Source organism: Macaca thibetana, chromosome 20 (assembly GCF_024542745.1).
Source record: "Macaca thibetana thibetana isolate TM-01 chromosome 20, ASM2454274v1, whole genome shotgun sequence".
Classification (NCBI taxonomy): domain Eukaryota; kingdom Metazoa; phylum Chordata; class Mammalia; order Primates; family Cercopithecidae; genus Macaca; species Macaca thibetana.
The window spans coordinates 72,204,457-72,229,222 of record NC_065597.1 but is presented as its reverse complement, the minus strand read 5'-3'; the positions used below and the strand labels follow the sequence as shown (position 1 = coordinate 72,229,222).

General features: G+C 53.9%; 3 protein-coding genes and 2 pseudogenes across 13 annotated transcripts in view; 4 read left to right on the top strand and 1 right to left on the bottom strand.

The window, feature by feature from the left end:
* The window catches only part of NAA60 (N-alpha-acetyltransferase 60, NatF catalytic subunit), a 39,407-nt gene extending 34,038 nt beyond the window's left edge, over positions 1–5,369 (top strand). For all 4 annotated transcript variants that reach the window (XM_050774523.1, XM_050774525.1, XM_050774522.1 and 1 more), the window contains 3 exons: positions 2,819–2,915; positions 3,680–3,914; positions 5,022–5,369. In XM_050774523.1, coding sequence (XP_050630480.1) covers positions 2,819–2,915; positions 3,680–3,914; positions 5,022–5,178 — 489 coding nt within the window. In that variant the 3' untranslated portion in view covers positions 5,179–5,369. The remainder of the gene's footprint in view (positions 1–2,818; positions 2,916–3,679; positions 3,915–5,021) is intronic.
* Positions 1–24,766, top strand: part of CLUAP1 (clusterin associated protein 1) — a 217,260-nt gene that overhangs the window by 150,617 nt on the left and 41,877 nt on the right. The window contains exon 2 of one of the 5 annotated variants that reach the window (XM_050774376.1): positions 23,064–23,147. In XM_050774376.1, the coding sequence (XP_050630333.1) occupies positions 23,126–23,147 (22 nt within the window). In that variant the 5' untranslated portion in view covers positions 23,064–23,125. Of the gene's footprint in view, positions 1–22,354; positions 22,410–23,063; positions 23,148–23,698; positions 24,058–24,766 lie in introns of those variants that run through there. The other 4 variants (XM_050774378.1, XM_050774379.1, XM_050774380.1 and 1 more) reach the window with 4 other exon arrangements.
* Positions 5,259–7,280, top strand: LOC126944144 (uncharacterized; annotated as a pseudogene). Its single transcript, XR_007721960.1, has 2 exons — positions 5,259–5,383; positions 5,789–7,280. The product of XR_007721960.1 is annotated as an uncharacterized LOC126944144 (transcript).
* Positions 13,356–16,751, bottom strand: C20H16orf90 (chromosome 20 C16orf90 homolog). 3 transcript variants are annotated; one of them, XM_050774561.1, is made up of 3 exons: positions 16,663–16,751; positions 14,395–14,748; positions 13,356–13,859 (listed from the first exon to the last, which is right to left on the bottom strand). In XM_050774561.1, exons 2-3 carry the CDS (start codon positions 14,531–14,533, stop codon positions 13,702–13,704), a joined length of 297 nt encoding a protein of 98 aa, XP_050630518.1. In that variant the 5' UTR covers positions 14,534–14,748; positions 16,663–16,751; the 3' UTR covers positions 13,356–13,701. The 3 variants fall into 3 exon arrangements, with proteins under 3 accessions (XP_050630518.1, XP_050630517.1, XP_050630516.1); XM_050774560.1 differs by lacking the exon at positions 16,663–16,751 and adding an exon at positions 15,248–15,372; XM_050774559.1 differs by lacking the exon at positions 16,663–16,751 and adding an exon at positions 15,282–15,372.
* Positions 16,060–19,477, top strand: LOC126944691 (60S ribosomal protein L18-like; annotated as a pseudogene).

Below are 24,766 nucleotides of genomic sequence, written 5' to 3'. Positions count from 1 at the left end.
CTGTTGTCCAAGGAGCCTTTGGCCTGAGGAATCCAAGTGTCCAATGGCACTCGTCCCCGGCTGGCGCTTTTCTGTGTGTGTGTGTGATTTCGTGGCACATGGGCCTCCAGTCATGCCCAGCAGCAGGCTTCATAACCACTGTCGTTCTGAAGCAGGAATGAGCACAGATGATGCATTGAGAATCTGCAGTTATAACGTGATATGAAAATATCCCTGATTTGTGTTGGCGGCGGTGTCATAGAAACCGCTAAGACTGCTTCAGCTTGTTGAAGGAAATGCTAGTTACAGTTAGAGGTCAGGGAAAGTACAGAGATAATTTTGTTTCCTCTGACTTCACAGAGCCCTTTAAGATCTAAGAACCCTTTGGGCATCCGTGGACCCACCTCAGTCCCGCTCCAGGCTAGCAAACCCCACTCTCAATGTAAACAGTAAGGCCATGGCCGCGTTGTTCCAAATGGTTGACTTTGGTCAAGATTCTGCATGATAATGTTGGTCATCCCAGCATCTGAGATAATGTTTACCACCCAAGGATTTAGCCAAGGACGGAAAAACCCACCAACAACTGGCAGATGCTTCAATTTGTTTGGCTTGAGGTTATTTCTTTAAAAGTTAGAGAAAGGGCCAGGCGCGGTGGCTCACATCTGTAATCCTAGCACTTTGGGAGACCAAGGCAGGCGGATCACCTGAGGTCAGGAGTTCGAGACCAGCCTGGGCCAACCTGGTGAAACCCCGTCTCTACTAAAAATACAAAAATTAGCTGGGTGTGGTGGCAGGCACCTGTAATCCCAGCTACTGGGGAGGCTGAGGCAGGGGAATCGCTTGAACCCAGGAGGCAGAGGTCGCAGTGAGCCGGGATCGCACCTTTGCACTCCAGCCTGAGGGACAAGAGCAAGACTTCGTCTCAAAAAAAAAGAAAAGTTAGATAGGGGCTGTGCACGGTGGCTCACACCTGTAATCCCCAGCACTTTGGGAGGCCCAGGTGGGCAGATCACTTGAGGTCAGGAGTTTGAGACCAGCCTGGCCAACATGGTGAAATCTTGTCTCTACTAAAAGTAAAAATACAAATAAGCCAGGCATGATGGTGCACACCTTTAATCCCCCCTACTCCGGAGGCCGAGGCACAAGCATCACTTGAACCCGGAGGTTGCAGGGAGCTGAGATTGCACCATTGCACTCTAGCCTGGGTGACAGAGGGAGACTCTGTCTCTAAATAAGTAAATAAAAGTGCAAGAAGGTGTGTCTCTCCCTTTAAGGACCCGAATCCACTGGCATCTACCCTGTTTTGCCTATGGTCATGCTCTGTCTGGCACAGCTTTTTTCTCCTGCGTCACTTTTTATGTCCTAGCTTCCTCCTGAGCTTTTTTGTTTGATTTTTAAGAGCTAAGATGTAGCAGAATGCAAATGTCAACATTCTTTTCTCTCCCCCCGGCTTTTTTTTTTTTTTTTACTGAAACGGAGTCTCACTGTCACCCAGGATGGAGTGCAGTGGTGCGATCCTGATTGCGGCTCACTGCAACCTCCACCTCTCAAGTAGCTAGGATTTAGACGTGCGCCACCACACCCAGCTAATTTTTGTATTTTTAGTGGAGATGCAGTTTCACCGTGTTGGCCATGCTGGTCTGGAACCCCTGGCCTCAAGTGGTCTGCCTGCCTCGGCCTCCCATAGTGCTAGGATTACAGGTGGGAGCCACCGTGCCCAGCCTGATCTCTCTTCTTGATGGGACACATGGCCCCCACCTTCCCTCCATGACTCATTCCCCTGAACCCCCTCCGCCTCCGGGTGGCTTTCCTGAGTGCCCCCTGGTGACTGTGCGCCTGCCCTCAGGTGGCGGCTGGGTCTCTTCCTCCCCTTGAATGTGTTTGTGTTACCTCAAGGCTGACATGGGGACCCTTTGGCTCGTGTTCCTGGCTCTCAGTAGAGGGCCCTCTGGCCTGCACGCTGGCACTCATTCGGCTCCCCCGCCTTCCTCTCAGACTTAGTGAGTTCAAGGTCAGGGCAAAGTAGACCCTGTTAGGAGATGTCAGCTGGGGAACAGACACCCTTCCTGCAGGCCTGGAGTAACGAGTGATAAGGACGCCTTCCTCCCTGGACTGATATGTCCGGGTGAACTGTGGCTTGAAGAGGGCTGGGAGAACAGGGAGCCTGGACAGGATGACCCCAGCCCAGCACGTGGGAGCAGAAAGGCCTTCTTGTTCTTTACCAGTTGGAAGATGTTAAGAGCCTCATGCTGATCGGATTCATGACTCCCACCCGGAAATCCATCTCTAGAACCAAGAGATGGTGGGTGGTTTTACGTAGGTGTGGTGGCGTCCTCTCCCTGTAGGGGTAGCAGAGGGGGTTGGATGGCCGCCCGAGTTTCCCTCCTCCAACACCACCTGGGGCAGCGTGCGATTCTCTAACGGAACCTCTAAAACTGCATTTGTCCGCTGTCCTGCATCCAGGTGTACCAGGTGACACGCGTGCATTCCCATGAGGCCGGTGCGGTGCTGTGTAGTTGCTCCCTTCGTGCCATAACTTTACCTCGTGCTGGCATCAGAGCCTCATTCCCGTCCTTGGCTAGGCCTCCCACACACCTCCAAGAGAAGCTTCTTTTCTGTGTGTTCTTACTTCAGCCATTTTTCACCAGAAGGGCATAAACGCTCTCATTTCCGTGGGGAATGGGGGCCCCTCTCCACTGCCTCTTGATTTTGCCCCTCTAGTCGGTGTCCCTCTGGCTGTCGTGGTGGGGAGTCGGTGCAGAGCCCGCCGGGGCCGGACTGTGCAGTGAGCTGTGTGCCAGGAGCGTGAGCCTGACTTTCTGTCTGACTCTTCCTCTAGGATGGAGATATTCTAGCGTCCAGCTTCTCTGTTGACACACAAGTCGCGTACATCCTCAGTCTGGGCGTCGTAAAAGAGTTCAGGAAGCACGGCATAGGTAAGGGCAGCCGGGCCTGTGGCTTGGCGCCCATCCCACCCCCTTGTCCCACCCCACCCCCGTCCCATCTGCACCCAGTCTCTTCCCTGACCCGAACAACTCTGGCTTGTGAACATCCCTCAGTCTCATCTTCCATCCCCATCCCCATGTGGCCAGACTTTCATCATCCCTCCCCTGCCAGCACAGCCACCACCTTCAGCCATCCTCTTTCCACATGCCCTCAGGCCTTTCTGCCACAGCCTTGCTCAGCCCCTAGGATGGAGCTGAGGAAACGGGCACCTCTCACTCCTGCTGCCGCCACACGTACAACTCATGTGTATTCACTGCTCATGATTCAGAGTAGAAAGTGTGAACACACACAAGGAAGCACCACTCACCGTTTCTCTGATGTCCCATCCCACTCAGCCACACGGCCAGTGAGCGGCAGAGTCTTAATTAATTTTAAACCCAGGCCCATCTAGTCCATGTTTTCCTGGGCTCACATTTACCCTGTTTGTTGTCTGAAAGGGAGTCTCCTTGCGGGCCCAGCCCCTGGGAGGGCGCTACCAGGCCACCTCTGCAGTCCCTCCCAGCAGTCTGTAGCTACCAGGCTCCCTCTGGCCATGAGATTTTAGGGACTTTGACAATGGTGGTGAAGGAAGGCTGGTCTCTGACACGGTGGACCGAGACATCTCTGAGAGACTCGTGCAAAGCCCCCTTCCTAGTCCAGTCATCCTTCCTTCCTAACTGCTCTGCCTGGATAACCTTTACCCCTTCTCCCCAAGGTTCCCTCTTACTTGAAAGTTTAAAGGATCACATATCAACCACCGCCCAGGACCACTGCAAAGCCATTTACCTTCATGTCCTCACCACCAACAACACAGCAATAAGCTTCTACGAAAACAGAGACTTCAAGCAGCACCACTATCTCCCCTATTACTACTCCATCCGAGGGGTCCTCAAAGATGGCTTCACCTATGTCCTCTACATCAATGGCGGCCACCCTCCCTGGACGATTTTATATCCTTAACTTCTGGGGGAGAGGGACTGTGGCTTCCTGTCCGTAAGGTGGCAGAGCCAGTGAGGAAGTTGGAACGGTGGTCCCCCTCAGATGATGTTCAGGTGGCCAGGCTTATGGACGCTTCTCTCCCTGATCTGATCGTGTTGTGGGTAAATCTGATGCACATTTGGGTAAATCCAGCTGTACATATTACCATGTTGCCCAGGCTGGTCTCGAACTCCTGAGCTCAAATGATCCGCCTGCCTCAGCCTCCCAGAGTGCTGGGATTATAGGCATGAGCCCCCACACCCAGCTGGAGAGCCTCCTACTCCATTTGCACTGGGGATCAGCAGTGCGCAAAACAGACGGGATCTCCTGCCCTCTCAGAGCCCGTGCTAGCAGAGGGGAAACAAGTGCGGTGAGAAGAGATTTTTACTTTTTTTGAACACCTGGGTTCAAACCTTCCTTATGGGATGCATGACCCAAAGGTGTGCCCTTCCCCGCTTCCTTCTCCTTAACTCTCACTGGCCCCTGACAGGTCGGAAGGAAGCCAGGAAACTAATAGTCACAGAATGTGGCCCAAAACATGCTGTGCGTGTGTGTGTGCTTTCAAATTCAGGAGTCTAGCATTTATTCATTACATAGAATAATAAGCAGGAAAGAGAGGGGTGACGCCACACTCCACAGGCCTTCTAGCCTTGAAGACGGGCCCCTGCAGACATCTAGGGGTCAGCACTGTTGACCCCCTCCTTGTCGTAAGGACAGGGCTCTGTCCCTCTTGCTGCCTCAAGGGTTGAGGATCTAGGGAGAACCAGAAGCACCTGCTCTTCTGCCAGGCCCCTTCCCCACCCGCTGTACATCCCTGATTGTAGGGGTGTCCACATGCCCGTGGCCTCACTCAGAAGGCCCCCTCTGTCCCCAGACGCCACCCTTTGTTATTTTGCACAACAGAGGCCACTTCGTCTCATGAGCCTTTCCAGCTTTGCAGAGGCTTAGCGGGCTCTCTGCCTCCCGAGCGTGGCTTGCCGTCTGCACACAGTCCCGCAGGCCACTGTGTGGGCCCCTGATGACTGTGCCCTGGTGAGCATGGTCAGGGCAAGTCGGAATCTTCCTTAACAGAGCCCCACGGACTACATCCAGCACCTGGGCTCTGCACTAGCCAGCCTGAGCCCCTGCTCCATCCCGCACAGAGTCTACCGCCAGGCCCATAGCCTGCTCTGCAGCTTCCTGCCATGGTCGGGCATCTCTTCCAAGAGTGGCATCGAGTACAGCCGGACCATGTGATGTCGGCTGGGCAGCCGCTGCCAGGCCCCACCCTTTGGCCCCCTGCAGAGCCCGCCTTTCTGTCCATCTGACCCCTGCTATCTTCTGCAAGGAGCTGCCAGCCATCTACTGGGCTCGTCGGCCTGCCCCAGCTGCAGGCCCGGTGCTACACGGGCTCGGGAACAGAACATCGTGGGCACGCGCAGAGCGTGCCCATCTGTGGCAGGTATGCCACAGCAGACAGGAGGGTATGGGAGCTTGGTGCCTCCAGCCACAAAAGCAGAAGGCCCTGGATGGGCACAGAGAACAGCAGAGCTGGAAGGGGCCGTGGGGACTGCAGAGTCCACCACCTTGTGCACCAGCACAGCCCAGAGGTTTGGTGACTTGTGCCAAGCTCACACAGCAGGCTCCACGGCCACTGGGCTGTGCAACCAACTTTGGATCCATCAGTGCCTTTATTTGTGTGGGGACTGGGAGGTGCCTGGTGGCTGCAGGGAGACACCATGGCCTGGAGAAGGGCTCATGCTCGTGGAGCACCCAGGCCCAGATATGTGGCCCATAGGCAGGGTGTGGGGTGGGCAGAGTGTCTCCGCCGGGCCTTCACCCTGCCGTGCTCTTCTCTTCCCCACAGGCTCTTCAGCTCCCCTTCCTGCTTCTGGAAACCTCTGCCTCTGCTGCCGCCCTGGCCCTGCCTACCTGCGCATGCACCGTCCCCAGGGCTGACCCAGTGTGGCTGCATTCACTGGGAGGGGGCTGCCCTCACCGGGCCTCTCCCACCCTGCTGCCTGTTCCTGCAGCTCCTTCCTGCAAAGCCGGAGGGGACTTTCTGCTGCAAGGGAGGAACACAAGTATTATGGACACACTTGACCGTAAAGGCACAGGAGCCTCGGAACAAGGGGGCGCAATAAAGGGAATGCCCCATCCCCCTCCAGAACCAGCCCAAAGAAGCCTGGGGGGTGGGGAGTGGCCCCCAGTCCTCCATGAGGGGCTGATGAGGGGTGGGCAGCCTGGGGGAGGCTTTCCTCGCAAGCACAGAGCTCTGAGGCTCAGCCCCCCAGCACAGGCGGTCACACGCCTAGACGGTTCCTGCTCCTTGGCACCTTCCGTGCAGTTCCCAGTGCCCTGGGGTCACGCTGCCCATTGGACCATGGCATGCCCCGTTCAGCTGACCTGCTGAGGACAGGCACTGCCAAGATTCCTTGGGTCCTCCCCGCCCTCCCTCATGCTGCCACGAGCTGCTGCTCCGAGGCCTGGCCACGTGCAGACAGGAGGAAGCTGAGCTCGTCATTGGGCCTCAAGGCTGCCATGTGTCTCGTAGGGCCTGGTGGGCAGGGGGCAGTCCTGTGCCTTGTGGGCCCTCAGCCTCTGCGGGTGGAGAGGCTGTCAGTGCCGTGGGTGCATCACACACTTCTAGCATCCTCTCCACCCTGCATCCCCCAAATGCTGCTTGCTGCCTGCCCTACACTCCGATGCAGGGGTGGGGTGGGGGACAGGGGGAGGGTCCCGCCGAGCATAGCTGCAGTGTCACAAAGCCATGGCAGAGGGTCCTAGCAGTGCCACCCTGCCCCAGCCTGAGGAGGAGGGAGGGGGAGGAACAACCCTGGGCAGACGGGGCCTCAGGGACCTGTGTCCTTTCTCCTCCAGAGCTGCCCAGCCGGGGCTTTCAGGGTGCTGGGGCAGCCCCAGGTCCCCTCTTGACCTCAGCTGGGGCCAGGGGCCCTCAAAATGAAGGCAGGCCCCAGGCAGGAGCAGCATCCCCCTCCCTGACAGTGCTGGCTGGAGGGCCGCGCCATGCTGACTGCCTGAACCTCTGCTGACCTGACGGTGCTGGCGGGAGGGCCGCGCCATGCTGACTGCCTGCACCTCTGCTGAGGCTGCCTGCCTGCCGGGCCCAGCTCAGCGCCCTCTCCACTGCAAATCAGCGGTGATCATGTGATTTCTATTTCTGCCCCGCAGGGTAAGGGACGAGTCTTCTGGAAGCCTCTGTCATGGACATTTGTCCTCGGGCTCAGAGGCCTTACCCTGCCTCACACCTGCCCCTAATCACTGCAATGTCCAGCCCAGTGTTGAACAGATTGTAGCGTTCTGTCTCATGATGAGCAAATAAACAGACTTTCACTGGAGTTGGTCACAGCCTGTTTCCCGTACCCACCTGGCTGCACCTCGGGCCTCGCCCTGTAGCTGAAGTTGGCCTGGAGCTGCTTGTCACTGGCAAGGCCCCAGGATTGCTTCCAGATAAACAGGCCGATGGTTTTGTGTGATTAACCCTGCCAAAGAATGAGAACCTTTGGCTGGGCACGGTGGCTCTCGCCTGTAATTCCAGTACTTTGAGAGGCTGAAGTGAGTGGATCACGACGTCAGGAGATCGAGACCAGCCTAACCAACACGGTGAAACCTTGTCTCTGCTAAAATAACAAAAATTAGCCGGACGTGGTGGTGTGCACCTGTAGCCCCAGCTACTTGGGAACCTGAGGCAAGAGAATCGCTTGAACCCAGGAGGCGGAGGCTGCATTGAGCTGAGAGGATGGCACTGCACTCCAGCCTGGTGGCAGAGCAAGACTCCTGAAAAAGAAAGAATTCGAACCTGGGGAAGAGGTTCTAAAGTGCGGTGGCTCACGCCTGTAATCCCAGGACTTTAGGAGGCCGAGGCAGGCGGATCATGAGGTCAGGAGATCGAGACCATCCTGGCTAACATGGTGAAACCCCATCTCTACTAAAATTACAAAAAATTAGCCAGGCGTGGCAGTGGGTACCTGTAGTCCCAGCTACTTGGGAGGCTGAGGCAGGAGGATGGCGTGAACCTGGGAGGTGGAGCTTATGGTGAGCTGAGATTGCGCCACTGCACTCCAGCCTGGGCGACAGAGTGAGACTCTGTCTCAAAAAAAAGTTGAGAAGCACACTGGGTCAGTTTTTCACTGGAAGGTCCCCAGCAGCTGCCCTGTCTGGGCATGTCCCTGGCTGTAGGCCTTGAGCTGGGGCCCAGTCCAGACAGGCGGCTCCAAGGGTGATTGGGTGCACCCCACTGTGGAGCCTGAGGTGGGTGCCTGCCCAGCACAGACCTGGTGCTTCCATCAGCCTCTCATGGCAACTCCTGGCCACCCTCAGGGGATGTTGCTATTCCTGTTAGAGATGAGGAGAGCTGGCTTGGGGTCTGGGAGTTGCCCAGGGGCCATGCAGTTTGTGAGTGTTGGGCCCAGGCCTGGACCACTCTGAAGCCTGCGTGGCTGCTCTGTTATACACCATTCCTGTGCTGTTGACCTCAGTCAGTGGCCGGGAGACATGCAACTTGCTGAGGGTCCTCTCAGGAGAGGGTCTGAGGCAGCTACTGAGGAGTAGCTGGTGCCCTGGGAGGCCAGGCAGCTGGGCATGGGGGACACATGTCCAAAGCCATGGGGTGAGTGAAACCAGATTAACCCGCTGAGCTTGCCCACAGGAGCGTCTGCTGGGGAAGTACAGTCTCGGTTACTCCAGCAAGGACAGTTTCACCTTTGCTGATGAGTCACCTTGAGGTTTAAGAGGGTACCTCTTGGGGGCCTTTGGTCAATCGTGTGACCAATTAGTAACTTGCCCAGGTGGGGGGGCTGCGGCTCCTCAGGCCCTGCTTCAGTGAGGCCAGGCAGGACTGTCGCTGCTCCAGGCCTCTCACCATAGCCCCACCAGACCGCAGAGCTGGGACACAAATGCTCCTGCTCCACTGGGGGGCAGAAAGGGAGTGTGGGACGCAGGGAGAGATGGGACACTCACACGGGATGCACCCAGACATAGCACGGAGGCCAGCCCTGAACGGAGCCGGCTCTGCCCCAGGCCTGCTCAGGGGTGGAGCCTGAGGCAGCCCTGGGTCTCCCCGGTCCCTGCATGCACCACCCAAGGATCTCCTACAGGGTAGGGGTCCTTCATACTTCCAGGACGGAGACAGACTCCTGGTCCTTCATTCCCAGCCCACCGGTGTTCAGGGACTCACAGGGTGAGGGGCGTGCCCAGGGATGCTCAATGTGTGTTTTCCTGAGCGTCCGCTTGCTCAGGCCAGGTGCTGCTTTCTCCACATGGACTCCCGCCCCAGCACACCATGACTGTGGGTTTTTTGCCTCTCAGCCTGTTGGAGTGCTTCTCCAAAAGGCTTTGGGAGGTTTTGCAGGAGGAACTGTCTAGAGGCCAATTTAGAGCCAGTTTTCTTTGGGGCCAGCATGTGGCTGCAGCAGATGTCTTTCTCAGGGGTAAAATCCTGGCTACTGCTGTCTGTGGCTAACAGACTGTCTTTTTTTTTTTTTTTTTTTTTTTTTTTTTTTTTTAGACGGAGTCTTGCTCTGTCGCCCAGGCTGGAGTGCAGTGGTGCAATCTCAACTCACTGCAAGCTCTGCCTCCCGGGTTCACGCCATTCTCCTGCCTCAGCTTCCCGAATAGCTGGGACTACAGGTGCCCGCCACCATGCCCGGCTAATTTTTTTTTGTATTTTTAGTAGAGACGGGGTTTCACCGTGTTAGCCAGGATGGTCTCGATCTCCTGACCTCATGATCCAACCACCTCGGCCTCCCAAAGTGCTGGGATTACAGGCGTGAGCCACCGCACCCACCCGAGTAACAGACTATATTAAAGTTTCACAGCCTAAGCAGGGGCCATTCTGTTTGCTTCCAATTCTAGCTGGGACAGGAGTCAGCAGGGACTCCATGTGGCATTAGCTAGGCAGGCTGGCGGGGCTGGAGGACCTGTGTGAAAGATGGCGCTACCCACAGGGCTGTCCTCAGTGAGCTCAGCAGTGGCCATGGGCTTGGCTCCTTCCTTCCATGGCTTCCTCAGGCTAGGCTGGTTTTGCACCATACCACAGTCCCAGGGTAGACTCTTTATGGGGCCACTGACCTCCTGGGAAGCTGCCAGGCTTCCTTACTGCCCAGAAGTGACACCCTGCCACTTTTGCCACATTCTACTGGTAAAGCAAGATCTGGAGCCTGTCCCAATTCAGGGGGAGGAGGCTACACAGGGGCCAGAACACCAAGACACATGGCTCATCGGGGTAGCAGAGGGGCCACTGGCCACAGCCTGGGACCCTCCCACACACACACAATCTGGAGCCTGGGGAAAACGGTGCTTCTCTCTGAGCCTCCACTCTGTTCAGAAGTGAGTGGAGTCCAGGTATGGTGGCTGAGGCCTGTAATCCCAGTACTTTGGGAGGCCAAGACAGGAGGGTCTCTTAAGCTCAGGAGTTCAATACCAGCCTGGGCAACATAGTGAGACCCTCATCTCTTTAAAAAAATAGAAAATTAGCTGGGCATGGTGTCCCACACCTGTGGTCCCAGCTACTCAGGAGGCTGAGATGGGAGGGTCACTTGGTGCAGGAGCTCAAGGCTGCAGTGAGCTCTGATTGTTAAACATAGAGCCCAGTGTGGAGCCTCACCTGTTAGCCCAGCACTTCAGGAGGTGGAGGTGGGAGCATCACTTGAGGCTGGGAGTTGAAGACCAGCCTGGGCAATATAGTGAGACCCTTTCTCTACCAAAAAAAAGTTTTTAATTAGCTGGACATGGTGGCAAGTGCCTTTGGTTCCCGCTACTCAGGAGGCTGAGGCAGGAAGATCACGTGAGCCCCGGAGTTCAAGGGTGCAGTGAGCTAAGATCATGCTACTGCACTCCAGCCTGGGAGACAGTGAGACCCTGTCTCAAAAAAAAAAAAAAAGGAAAAAAAGTGGATTAGGCCCCTAATGGTCTCCAGACTCCAAGGACTTTGTATTGCTGGCCTCTGGACGGCCTCAGTTCTGCCCAGCATCCACAGCTGGTCGCTGGGGTAGGTGTCACTTGGTGTTCCCTCAGCAGCCTCCCTAATGTCCGTCTTTAAGTGGTCTCTTGGGTCCACCTGGCCTCTGCGTCTCTGGGGAGTGGGTGTTGTGGGAGAGAGAGAAGGCAGCTGCCCTTCCACCACCCCATGTGGTGGACCTCAGGCCAGCTGCATCCCACCCACACCTGCCCCATCACAGCTGCTCTTGGGTGCAGCATCTAAACACCTGCTCTCTCAGAGCTCCCCCTCCTGGGGACCGCTACAGCCCTGGGTGTCCACCACCCCAGGCCATGCTTGCATACTTAGAACAACCCAAAAACCACCCAAGGACTGAAGTCTCCAGGATCTGCTTTCCCGGGGACACAAGAACTGTCCAGGGTGGGCCCAGGGTACAGGGGAAGGGAAGGAGCCTGGCAGGCCTGGGCACATCACATGTGACCTGGCAGGAGCCCAGAGCATGCGACCTGGCAGGAGCCCAGTGGCGCTCAGCCCTAGCCTGACCCAGGCTGTAGTCGCCAGACGGGAAGGTCACTGAGGAAAGCCCGGGTGCTCCCATCTTCTCCCCATAGGATGGAGGCCTGGTGGAACAGAGCAAGTGTATTAGTCCGTTTTGACACTGCTACCTGAGACAGGGTAATTTATAAACAAAAGAGGTTTAATTGACTCAGTGTTCCACGTGGCTGGGAGGCCTCAGGAAATTTACAGTCACAGCGGAAGGCAAAGGGGAAGCAGGTACCTTCTTCACAAGGTGGCAGGACAGAGAGGCAGTGGTGGGCAGGAAGGGTGGAATTGTCAAACACATTTTATTGTTTGCTTATTTTTTATTTGAGATAGAGTCTCTCTCTGTCACCCAGGCTGGAGTGCAGTGGCACGATCTTGGCTCACTGCAAGCTCCACCTCCCAGGTTCACGCCATTCTCCTGCCTCAGCCTCCTGAGTAGCTGGGACTACAGGCGCCCACCACCACGCCTGGCTAATTTTTTATATTTTTAGTAGAGATAGGGTTTCACCGTGTTAGCCAGGATGGTCTCACTCTCCTGACCCCGTGATCCGCCCGCCTCGGCCTCCCAAAGTGCTGGGATTACAGGCGTGAGCCACCGCGCCTGGCCCACTGCCAAACACTTTTAAAGCATCAGATCTTGTGATAACTCACTATCATGAGAGCAGCATGGCAGAACCCCCCACCCCACCCCATGATCCAGTCACCTCCCATGAGGTCCCTCCCTTAACACGTGGGGATTACAATTCGAGATGAAATTTGGGTGGGGACACAGCCTAACCTAAGCCTAAGACACAGCAGGCTTCTCACAGTAACAGTGCTCCCCAGGGACACCAGACAATGTCTGGAGACACTTGCTGTGACAGCTTAGAGGAGGGTGCTACAGGTACCAAGTGGGTGGTGGCCAGAGATGCTGCTTAACATCCTACATGCACAGGACAGCCTCCATTCCAAAGAATGATCCAATCCCAAACATCAACAGAGTCGAGTGGAGACACCCCGGCACAGAGGAAGCCCATGCCTGGGTGTCCAGAGTCTGGTCCAGCTGGGAGGAGAAGGGCTGTGCTCATCCTGCCCAGAGGGACCTGGTAGCTGAGGTCCCGCAGAGCAGTGACCTCACCTGGTAGGGGGCAGGTAGGGCCTAGGTCCACATCCCTGCCTCGGCTGCTCTCCTCCCTGGTGCCCTCCGTGACCCGGCCCTGCCTTCCTTCATCCACTGTGCCCTCCACCCACAATGCCATGGCCTGCATTTAGGATCCTCCCGAGGTGGGAGGATCACTTGAGCTCAGGAGTTCAAGACTAGCCTGGGCAACATAGCAGGACCCCCCCAACTCTTAAAACAATAGAAAATTAGACCGGGCACAGTGGCTCACGCCTGTAATCCCAGCACTTTGCGAGGCCGAGGTGGCTGGATCACGAGGTCAGGAAATCGAGACCATCCTGGCTAACACGGTGAAACCCCATCTCTACTAAAAAAATACAAAAAGATTAGCCGGACATGGTGGCGGGCGCCTATAGTCTGAGCTACTGGGGAGGCTGAGGCAGGAGAATGGCATGAACCTGGGAGGTGGAGCTTGCAGTGAGCCGAGATTGCACCACTGCACTCCAGCCTGGGCGACAGAGCAAGACTCTGTCTCAAAAAATAAAAACAAAAACAAAACAAAACAAACAAATAGAAAATTAGCCGGGCATCGTGGCTCATGAGGTGGGCTGTTGAGCCCCTACCCACCCTGTGGAGCCAAGCTCAGCAGTGTCTCATCCAGGAAGCCCTCCCAGACTACCTCCTTGGTGTTCCCATAGGCCCTTGCCCCAGCTCACGCTTCTCATGCCCTGGCAACTAAGGGCAGGGGGCACAGCAGACCCATCCCTGGAGAGACACAGGACTGTTTTTCTCACCAAACTGGCCTGATGACAGACAGGCAGATGGACAAGAACGTGCAGGCCTTGGCTTTTATTGAGATCAGACCTGTGGGCTCCCCGGCCTCTCAGGTAGGAGGCAGGGGAGCCTGATTCTCCACTCAGCCCAGCCTCCCAGGTACAAGTGGCTGACTGGAGTCTGAGCGGGCTGCAAGGGCATGGCCATGCTTCTATTGCTTCTGCCCCTCCCTCGGGACCTCCTCCTCCTCCCACTCCCCATCTCCCGAGGCCCAGGCCTGGGCACTGGGCCGCTGCCTGGGCCACCCCATGTGGCAGGGCCACTGCCGGGAGCTGAGCCCCTCCTGCTCGGGCTGCCTCCTCGGCCATCCGTCCCCTCCTGTCCCCAGTCCTGGCACTTGGGATCCCTATAGCCTCTCCAGGGCCCCAGAGCGGGTTCTCTTGCACAAGGGACACATGGCCTCTTCCCAGGCCCCCCAGGACCTCTTGGGCCTGAGTCCGAAGCCCTCAGAAGGACCAGGCTGGGGGAGGGCACCCTTGTCTGGGTCCATGCTGGAACTGGAAGCTGAGGAAAGAGGAGAGAGGAGTCACTCGAGGAACCCAAGGGGAGGCTGGCGGGGAGGCTGGCAGCCCACCCTGGGGTTCCCAGCATCCAATATTCTTGAAAACAGAAGGGAAGAGGGCAATGCTTCTTCCCTGACAGAATCCCCAGGGAAGGGAGGAGGTTGAGGGAAAAGAATGGTTCAAGCTGGAAGGACCCTCATCTAACCTGAATCCTCGTTTTACAAGTGGGAAAACTGAGGCCCAGCAAAGGAGACAGCTTCCAAGGCCCCTCACCGAGTGTGGAGCTGGGGCAGTCACCCAGACCTCCCTCCCAGAGCCTCCCTTTTTCTCGCACTTCTTTGTCCCTGGTGGATTCTCCAGGCCCCACCCAGCTGTGCGTGACACAGCGATAGGGATAGATTCATCAAGATCTTGGCCTCCTGGGGCATGGCACCACTGTGGAGGCTTGGGAGTGGAGAAGGGCCCGTCTGAGGCCCTAGCCCAACCATCCCCTAGGGTCTTCCCCCCTTGCCCAGTCCTGCCTTGACAGAGCTCACCACTGCTTCCCAAGCTGTCCCTGGGCAATCGGGCTTCCAGAAGGGCTGAGCAGAGGCTGTTACCTGGGCCCAGAGTGCCCTGTGGCAGGTCCAGGGCCCAGGCTGTGCCCTCAGGCTGTGGCAGGCAGCCCCCAGCCATGAGCCGGCTCAGCCAGTGGCTCTCACACTGGCCAGCTGGTGGTGGGTGGCTCTCCAGGTAGAGGCCCAGGCCCCGGAGGTGGCGCAGCCGGAAGTTCTTGGGCTTGCTTCCCTGGGCACTGGGGCACTGCGGCTGCGGGGACCCCAGGCCCCCCTCGTAGATGTTGGGGGGTATGTCGGGGTGGCCGGGACGTCCTTGGGCCTGGCTCACTGCATCTGCAGAGGAGACAGCGGGAGGGTGGTGGCCAGCCCCCCACAGCAGCCATGAGGGGAGGGTACGGTCACATGCCTCTGAGACCAGCTCACATGATGGGCTGCACCCCCAGCCAGCCTGGCCTCAGTTTACCTGTGTGTCAAATAGGCTCAGTCCACTGCCTCCCCCTGCCCATGCCCAAGACATGACTCCTCTTCCCACTACCAACCAACAGGGAGGCCTGGGAAGCCTAGGGCCTTGGTACTAAGAGTGCTTTCAGAACCTCAAGTCCTTTCTACTACCCTGTTCTGCCCACTACCCTAGAAAGAGTATTCTGGTCCCTGCAGAGAAATTGCACAGTGGGTTTGAGAGAAAGTGACCAGCCCAGGGACTCATGGCCTGGCCCAGTGGCCATTCCCCTCTCCCAAGCATACATGTCCCTGAGGCCACCCCACGGCTTTGGGCCCAGGTGGGAACAGGAGTCCATCTCTCTTCCTGCCACTCCTCCCTGCAGCCCGGCACCTTCTCTTATGCGCAGCTCAGAAAATGCACAGACCAAGGCTTCCATGGAGGGCCAGTGTGGTGGGGAGGAGCGACCAGGACTTGGGTGCAGCAGGGCCCTGCTCTCCCCTGCCTAGGGGGTACATTGGCAGGTCTCCCCTGGCAACTGGTTCTTATGACATCACAGGGAAGACTCCCACCTTTCCTGGACCCCTAGTTTGGGAGAGGACAGTGCCCAAGGCAAGGGCAGGGTGAAAAGAAGGCATGGGAAGGGGCCAGAACCCCGGGGGAAGTCCCTGGTCCCTCTGGCTAGGGTCAGGCCACATAAAACAGACTCAGTTCTGGCAAACTGGGAGTCCCTTTCTGAGGCGATCTCTTGGGACCAGCTTCCTCATCTGGGGTGGGAAATGAGGGTTCAGGAGTACAGACCTAGGAAGACCTAGGTCAGTGTTTTGAAAATGCTGAAAAGGGGCTGGGCGCGGTGGCTCACGCCTGTGTTCCCAGCACTGTGGGAGGCCGAGGCAGGAGGATCAGTTGAGGTCAGGAGTTCGAGACCAGCCTGGCCAACATGGTGAAACCCCATCTCTACTAAAAATACAAAAATTAGCCATGCGTGGTGGTGTGCACCTGTAATCCCAGCTACTCGGGAGGCGGAAGTGGGACAATCACTTGAACCCGGAAGTTGCAGTGAACCGAGATCGTGCCACTGCACTCCAGCCTGGGCAATAGAGCTAGACTCCGTGAGAAAGAAAGAAAAGAGAGAAATAAAGAGAGAAAGGAAAGAGAGAAAGAGGGGAAGGAAGGGAGGGAGGGAGAGAGGGAGGGAAGGTTGTTCCGGAGGGAAGGTTGTTCTGGGTGACTGAGCAATTAACTTTTCTAACTGTTCATTTTCCAGTTAATCAGTTACATATATTGTGTAGACCACATCAAGTGTAAGGATGTGGAGGAACTGGAACTCCCATATACTGCTGGTGGGAGTGTAAAATGGTGCAACAACTCTGGAAGATAGTTTGGCAGTTTCTTAAAAAGTTAAACATTCAGGCTGGGCGAGGTGGCTCACGCCTGTAATCCCAGCATTTTGGGAGGCCGAGGTGGGCGGCTCACAAGGTCAGGAGATCACAACCATCTTGGCTAACACGGTGAAACCCCATCTCTACTAAAAGTACAAAAAATTAGCCAGGCGTGGCGGCGGGCGGCTGTAGTCCCGGGAGGCTGAGGCAGGAGAATGGCGTGAACCCGGGAGGTGGAGCTTGCAGTGAGCCGAGATCCCGCCAGTGCACTCCAGCCCACACAGCGAGGCTCCGTCTCAAACAAACAGACAAAACATTCATCTTCCCTGACCTGGCTGAGCAGAAGGCGCCATCATGGGAGTTGACATCCGCCGCAACAAGGACCTAAAGGTTTGGCGCAAGGAGCCCAAGAGCCAGGATATCTACCTGAGGCTGTTGGTCAAGCTGTGCAGGTTACTGGCCAGACGAACTACCTCCACATTCAACCAGGTTGTGCTGAAGAGGTTGTTTATGAGTCGCACCAACCGGCCACCTCTGTCCCTTCCTCGGATGATCCGGAAGATGAAGCTTCCTGGATGGGAAACAAAACGGCCGTGGTTGTGGGGACGCTAACGGATGACGCGCGGGTTCAGGAGGTGCCCAAACTGAGGGTGTGTGCGCTGCCCGTGACCAGCCGGCCCGCAGCGGCATCCTCAGGGTGGGGGGCAAGATCTTGACTTTCGACCAGCTGGGCCTGGACTTCCTCAAGGGCGGCGGCACCGTCCTGCTCTCCGGTCCTCGCAGGGGCCGACAGGTGTACCGGCATTTCGGCAAGGCCCTGGGAACCCCGCACAGCCACACCAAACCCTATTTCTGCTCCAGGGACCAGAAGTTCGAGCGCCCCAGAGGCTGATGGGCCAGCAAGAGGCTACAAAAACCAACCCTCTTATTAAAAAGATTTTGGATGCTGACCAAAAAAAAAAAGTTAAACATTCAGTTTTCTCTAGTCACAGACAACCTGACTGATTCTTTTTTTTTTTTTTTTTTTTTTTTTTTAAGACGGAGTCTCGCTTTGGTGCCCAGGCTGGACTGCAGTGGCGCGATCTCGGTTCACTGCAACCTCAGTCTCCCAAGTTCAAGTGCTTCTTCTGCCTCGGCCTCCCGAGTAGGTGGGATTACAGGCACCCACCACCACGCCCAGCTAATCTTTGCATTTTTAGTAGAGACGGGCTTTCGCCATGTTGGCCAGGCTGGTCTCAAACTCCTGACCTCAGGTGATCCGCCCACCTCGGCCTACCAAAGTGCTGGGATTACAGGTATGACCCACCGCGCCCAGCAACCTGATCTTGTATATAGGAAATATTAAATAATTCACACTTGAAAAAAAAAATCCTAAACCTAGTAGAGCTTTTTCAGAGCTAATGAAGCTCAGAAAAATCTCAAGTCATAAAATCACCACACAAAAATTAATTGTATTTCTAGATACTAGCAAAAAATAAAAAGAATAAAATAGGAATACATTTAACCAAGGAGGTATAAGACAACTCTGAATACTATAAAACATTGCTGAGAGAATCTAAAGACTTAAATAAATTGGAAAACATTCCATGTTCATGGACTGAAGACTTAATATTGTTAAGATAGCAATACTCCCCAAAGTGCTCAGTACAATTCTTATCAAAATCAAAATGGCCTTCATGTAGTGTATTAGGTTTCTACAGAGAAATATAATCAGCAGGATGTAGATAGATATTTATAGATAAAACATTTATTAGGGGATAAATAAATCTCTTTATATAAGATAATTTTTTTTGAGACAGGGCCTTGCTCCATTGCCCAGGCTGAAGTACAGTGATATGATCATGGCTCACTGCAGCCTCAACTTACCAGGCTCAGGCAATCCTCCCACCTCAGCCTCCCAAGTAGCTGGGACTACAGGTGTGCGCCACCAGGCCTGGCAAATTTTTAAATTTATTTTTATTTTTTAATTTTTAACTTTTTTACTTTTAGTGATGGAGACCTCACCATGTTGCCCAAAGCTGGTCTTGAACTCCTGGGTTCACGTGATCCTCCTGCCTCCACCTCCCAAAGTGCTGGGATGATAGGCGTGAGACACCGTGCCCGGCCAAGAGAAGATTTATTAGGGATATTGGCTTATGTGATTATTGGGGACAAAAAGTCCCACAATATGCTGCCTGCAAGCTGGAGAACCAGGAAAACTGGTGCTGTAATTAAGTCTGAGTTCAAAAGCATGAGAATCTGTGTAGGGCTGGGGGTGAGGGCTGGTGTAAGTCCTGGTGTCCAAAAGTCCAAGAACCAGGAGCTCCAATGTCCAAGGGCAGGAGAAGAAGGATGTCCCAGTCCATGAAGATACCGTGAATTCACCCCTCCTCTGCATTTTTGTCGTAATTGGGTGCCCCGCAGATTGGATGATGCCCACATTGGTGAGGGCAGTCTTCTTTACTCAGTCTACCAATTCAAATGCTAATCTCTTCTGGAAACACTTACACAGGCACACCCAAAAATAAGGTTTTACCAGCTATCAGGCATCCCAGTCAAGTTGATATGCAAAATTAATCATCACAAGCAGAAAGGGAAAAGCTAACCCTAAAATTCATGTGAAATTACAAGGGAGCCCAAATAACCACAACAATCTTGGAAAAGCAGATCTTAAGAAACTAGAAACACAGCTGGGCATGGTGGCTCACGCCTGTAATTCCAGCACTTTGGGAAGCTGACGTGGTCAGATCACCTGAGGCCAAGAGTTTGTGACCAGCCTGGCCAACATAGTGAAACCCTGTCTCTACTAAAAATACAAAAAATTAGCTGGGCATGGTGGCGGGCACCTGTAATCCCAGATACTTGGGAGGCTGAGGCAGGAGAATCGATTGAACCCAGGAGGCAGAGGTTGCAATGAGTCGAGATTGTGCCACTGCACTCCAGCCTGGGTGACAGAGCAAGACTCCAAAAAAAAAAAAAAAAAAAAAAATCAAAAACACACTTTCTGATTTCAACACTTACTACAAAACACAGTAATCAAAACAGTGTGTAACAGGCATAAGAATAAACATCTAGACCAATGAAATACAATAGAAAACCCAGAAATAAACCCATTCATCTGTGGTCAATTGATTTTGATAAAGGTACCAAGACCATTCAATGTAGGAAACAATAGTCTCTGCAACAAATGTTGCTGGAGAAATGAACAGCCACATGCAAAAAAAAAAAAAAAAAAAAAAAAAAAAAAAAAAGATTGAATTCCTATCTCACATCAAATTTAAAAATTAACTGAGAATTGACCCAAAACCTAAATGTAAGAGGTAAAACGATAAAACCTTCAGAAGAAAACACAGGGATTTGGCAATTGATTTTTTGGATATGACACCAAAAGAAAAAATAGATAAATTGTACCTCATTAAGATTAAAAACTTTCATGCTGCAAAACATCCATCAAGAAGAAAAAAGAAGATGGGCACAGTGGCTCACACCTGTAATCCCAGCCCTATGGGAGGATGAGGCAGGCAGATCTCTTGAGCCCAGGAGCTCGAAACCAGCCTGGGCAACATAGCAAAACCCTGTCTCTACAAAAAATACGAAAACAAGCTGGGAATGTTGGCATGTGCTTGTAGTCCCACCTACTTGGAAGGCTGAGGCAGGAGGATTGTTTGAACCCAGGAGTGGGTTACAGTGAGCTGTGATGGCGCCACTGCATTCCAGCCTGGGCAAGAGAGTGAGACCCTGTCTTAAAACAACAACAACAACAACAACAATAACAACAAGTGAAAAAAGCCCAGGCGCGGTGGCTCACACCTGTAATCCCAGCACTTTGGGAGGCTGAGGCAGGTGGATCACGAGGTCAGGAGATCGAGACCATCCTGGCTAACATGGTGAAACCCCATCTCTACTAAAAATACAAAAATTAGCTGGGCGCGGTGGCAGGCGCCTGTAGTCCCAGCTACTTAGGAGGCCGAGGCAGGAGAATGGTGTGAACCCTGGAGGCAGAGCTTGCAGTGAGCTGAGATCTCGCCACTACACTCCAGCCTGGGTGACAGAGCGAGACGCCATCTCAAAACAATAAATAAATAAATGCAAATAAACAAGTGAAAAGGCAACCTATGAAATGTAAGAAAATATTGGCAAATCATATATCTGATAAGGGTCTCATATGCAGAATATATAAAGAACTCTTACAATTCAAAAACAAAAGGATGTACAACCCAATTTTGAAATGGGCAAAGAACATGACTGGACATTTTTCCAAAGGAAATATACAAACGGTCACCAAACATGTAAAAAGATGTTCAACATCTTTAATCATCAGGTAAATGCAGGCTGCGTGCGGTGACTCACGCCAACATGGCAAAACTCCATCTCTACTAAAATTACAAAATTTAGCTGGGCGTGGTGGTGCACATCTGTAATCCCAGCTACTCCGGAGGCTGAGGCAGGAAAATGACTTGAACCCGGGAGGCGGAGGTTGCAGTGAGCTGAGAATGTGCCACTGCACTCCAGCCTGGGCAACAAGAGCAAGACTCCGTCTCAAGTAATGATAATAATAAATGAAATAAAAATAAAAAAGTTCAAGTTGATCAACATCGTTTCAAGCTCTTGTCATTGTCAAGAGTTTTTTGTTGTTTTAGCCATTTTATCTAGATTTAATTTTTAGGTTTTTTTTTTTTTTTTCCCCAGACGGAGTCTGGCTCTGTTGCCCAGGCTTGAGTCCAGTGGCCGGATCTCAGCTCACTGCAAGCTCCGCCTCCCGGGTTCACGCCATTCTCCTGCCTCAGCCTCCAGAGCAGCTGGAACTATAGGCGCCTGCCACCACGCCCGGCTAGTTTTTTGTATTTTTTAGTAGAGACGGGGTTTCACCGTGGTCTCGATCTCCTGACCTCGTGATCTGCCTGCCTTGGACTCCCAAAGTACTGGGATTACAGGCATGAGCCACCGCGCCCCGCCAATTTTTAGATTTTTAACGTGTTACCTGATATGGCACGTTTTAGCCAATTTAATAACTTCATAGTGATATCTCATTGTGGTTTAATACGCACTTCTCTAATAATAACCTTGATCATCTCTTCATTTGCATATTAGCCATCCATATATCTTCTTTTGTAAAGTACCCTTTTTTTTTTTTTTTTTTAAGACGAAGTTTTTGCTCTTGTTGCCCAGGCTGGAGCGCAATGGTGCGATCTCGGCTCACTGCAACCTCCACCCCCGGTTTCAAGCAATTCTCCTGCCTCAGCCTCTCGAGTAGCTGAGATTACAGGCGACTGCCACCACGTCTGGCTAATTTTTGTATATTTAGTAGCGATGGGGTTTCACCATGTGGACCAGGCTGCTCTTGAACTTCTGACCTCAGGTGATCCACCCGCCTCAGCCTCCCAAAGTGCTGGGATTACAGATGTGAGCCACCGCACCCGGCCTTGTGAAGCATCTTTTAAAATGTTTTCTCCATTCTCTAGACTGTTTCTTATTGAGTGTTGAGAGTTCTTTATACATTCTGAATACACGTTTCTTTATCATATATGTGTTTTGTGAATATTTTCTTCTAGACTGTGGCTTACCTTTTGTTTTTCTTAATAACACGTGAAGTAACATTTATGGGAGGCCATTGTTTTGGAGCAAGCTCCTGCACAAGGTACCAACGGACCAGACCAAACCAGAATGGAACCGCTAGTGCAAGGTGCCACGTAATCAAAGCGAACTTAGAGACAGGCCAGTGTGCCAAAACACAAAAGATTCACTGCAACCAACAGAAGGGGCCCTGTCCACCTAGGCTGGCATAAGGAAGCCCCCTCTGCTTTAACCCATACAAAGAAACGCATCTGAAATAACCTGATGCCAACCAATCGCTTTGTGCACTACGCTGTTTCCTTGTTCCTGCTCAAGCTACCTTACAAAACCCGGCTGCTGTGCCACGCCTGTCGGGGTATCTCCCCAGTTCACACATGGGGGGGCCCTTTCCGGCCGCCTGCTGGCGCCCTCATGCAGACGCCGGGGCTTCCTTGACCCGCACGGCTCGCGCGGCTGTGGGCAGCTTTCCGGCCTGTTGAGAAGCCCGAGCCGTCTGCGCGTGCGCGAGACCCGGGCCTGGCCTGCCTCTGGCCGCCCATAGTGCTCCCGTCCTCCGCTCCACAACCGGATTCCGACGGCGAGCGCGCTGTGCCTTGGACCCGGGAAGGCCGGCTTCCTAAGTATAGTGCATTCTTTGTTTTTTTTTTTTTTTTGAGACAGAGTCTCGTTCTGTCGCCAGGCCGGAGTGGAGTGCAGTGGCGTGATCTCGGCTCACTGCAACCTCCACCTCCCGGGTTCAAGTAATTCTTCTGCCTCAGCCTCCCGAGTAGCTGGGATTACAGGTGTGCGCCACACACTTGGCTAATTTTTGTATTTTTTGGTAGAGACGGGGGTTTCGCCATGTTGGCCAGGTTGGTCTCTAACTCCTGACCTGAAGTGTCAGCCCGCCTCGGCATCCCAAAGTGCTGGGATTATGGGCGTGAGCCATCGCGCCCGGCCGAGTATCGTGCATTCTTTATAGAAATGAGGGGGAAATAAGCATTATGGGAAGCGCCTAGCGCAATGTCAAGCACATAGTAGGTACTTAGAGTCTGTCAGCCAGCGCGAAACGTCCGCAAAGCGTTTAAACACAGGCCCAGAAGCCGGGGAGCTTGCAGCCCCCATAGAAGCTGGGATCACCACGCCCTCTGCCCTAGACGTCTCAGGAGCGCCCTCTGCCCGCCCGCTCTCCCTGTACGCGTGCACGAACCGCGGCGCCTTCGCTTCCCTCCTTATTTGTCCCTGACCGTGCGCCGTCCAAGGGTCCTTTGGTTGCCATAGAGACCGGCGAGCGCTGGGCCTGTGAGCGCTGAGGGGCGAGCAGCTGCGACCCTGGGCTCCTGGGGACCTGAGCGTCATGTCTTTCCGCGACCTCCGCAGTAAGGCAGCCCCGCGCCCCTGTGACCTGCAGGTCTTCCAGAGAGTCAGGGCTCCCGCCTGCCGGGTCCCCTATGTAGGCGACCCCTGAGGTTTGCGCTGCCAGAGCCTCCTTTCGGGCCTCTGCGCCTCAAGGAACGCCTCTGACCCGCGGCTGCAACCCAGCCCAGTGCCCCAGGCCCTTCTTAGGCCATTTCTAGCGAGGATGGAAAGTTCTTTATCTGCCACTGGCCGCGTTTGGCTCAAAGCGCTCGAAATGTGGCTAGTGCAGATGAATAACTGAAATTTTAAGTGTAACTCATTTCTATTTGTGTAGCTGCATGCCGCTGTTAGCTACAGTATTGGAAAATGCATGGATAATTTAGAGACTATTTTTTGAGTTGGGTTTGCTTAGCTCTTAGAAAACTGGGCTTGGTGGCTCACGCCTGTAATCTCAGCACTTTGGGAGGCCGGGGCGGGCGAATCACCTGAGGTCGGGAGTTCGAGACCAGCCTGACCAACATGAAGAAACCCCGTCTCTACTAAAATCACAAAATTAGCCGGGGGGTGGTGGCGGGCGCCTGTAATCCCAGCTACTCGGGAGGCTGAAGCAGGAGAATCGCTTGAACCCGGGAGGCGGAGGTTGCGGTGAGTCGAGATCGGACCATTGCACTCCAGCCTGGGGGACAAGAGCGAAACTCCATCTCAACCAACAAACGAACAAACAAAAACAAAAAACCCCAAACCAAAACAAAACAAAAAAACAGCAGCGAAACCGAGGAGAGGGGCTGGGTGATGATCATTGCAGCTAACATTTTTTGAGTTTTAACGATGTGCCAGGGCCCACTCTGTGTTATGTGCATTTCATTTTAATCATCTGAACAACTGTACCGCCTGCATCTGGAAGTGAGGAAACGGGCACAGAGAGGTCAGGTAACTTGAGCAGGTGACACAGGCGATAGGAGGTGGCACTGGGGATTGAATTCAGGTTGCCTGAACTCCAGACCTCCTGAACTCCGTCTGCATCCTTTCTGCAGGGCTGGTGAGGAGAAGGGAGCTCGAATTCCTTTGCTAAGAGGGTGGGGAAGTGGAAGAATGAGGCTAAGAGTGTTGGTTACGACCGGGCACAGTGGCTTACGCCTGTAATCCCAGCACTTTGGAAGACTGAGGCAGGCGGATCACTGAAGGTCAGGAATTCAAGACTAGCCTGGCCAACATGGTGAAACCCCGCCTCTGCTAAAAATTCAAAAAATTAGGGCATGGTGGCGCACACCTGTGGTCCCAGCTACTTGGGAAGCTGAGGTAGGAGAATTGCTTGATCCCTGGAGGCAGAAGTTGCAGTGAGCTGAGATCATACCACTGCTCTCCATCCTGGGCGACAGAGTGGAACTGTCTTAAAAAAAAAAAAAAGGAATAGTAGATGATTGCCAATTTGGTGTGATCTTAGGGGTCTCTTAAAGAGTCAATTTTCTCAGCAAATTGCTGGTGCCTGAAATTTTAGCATTAGAGATTACTCCTTTGGTTATGAATTGCTCTTTTCTACAATATAAAAATATCTAGGAAAACGCATTACCTTTTATTCATGCAGCCACTGAGCACCAGAGTGTGAATCCTGTCCTCTGGAGTTTGAAGGTTTTTGGTG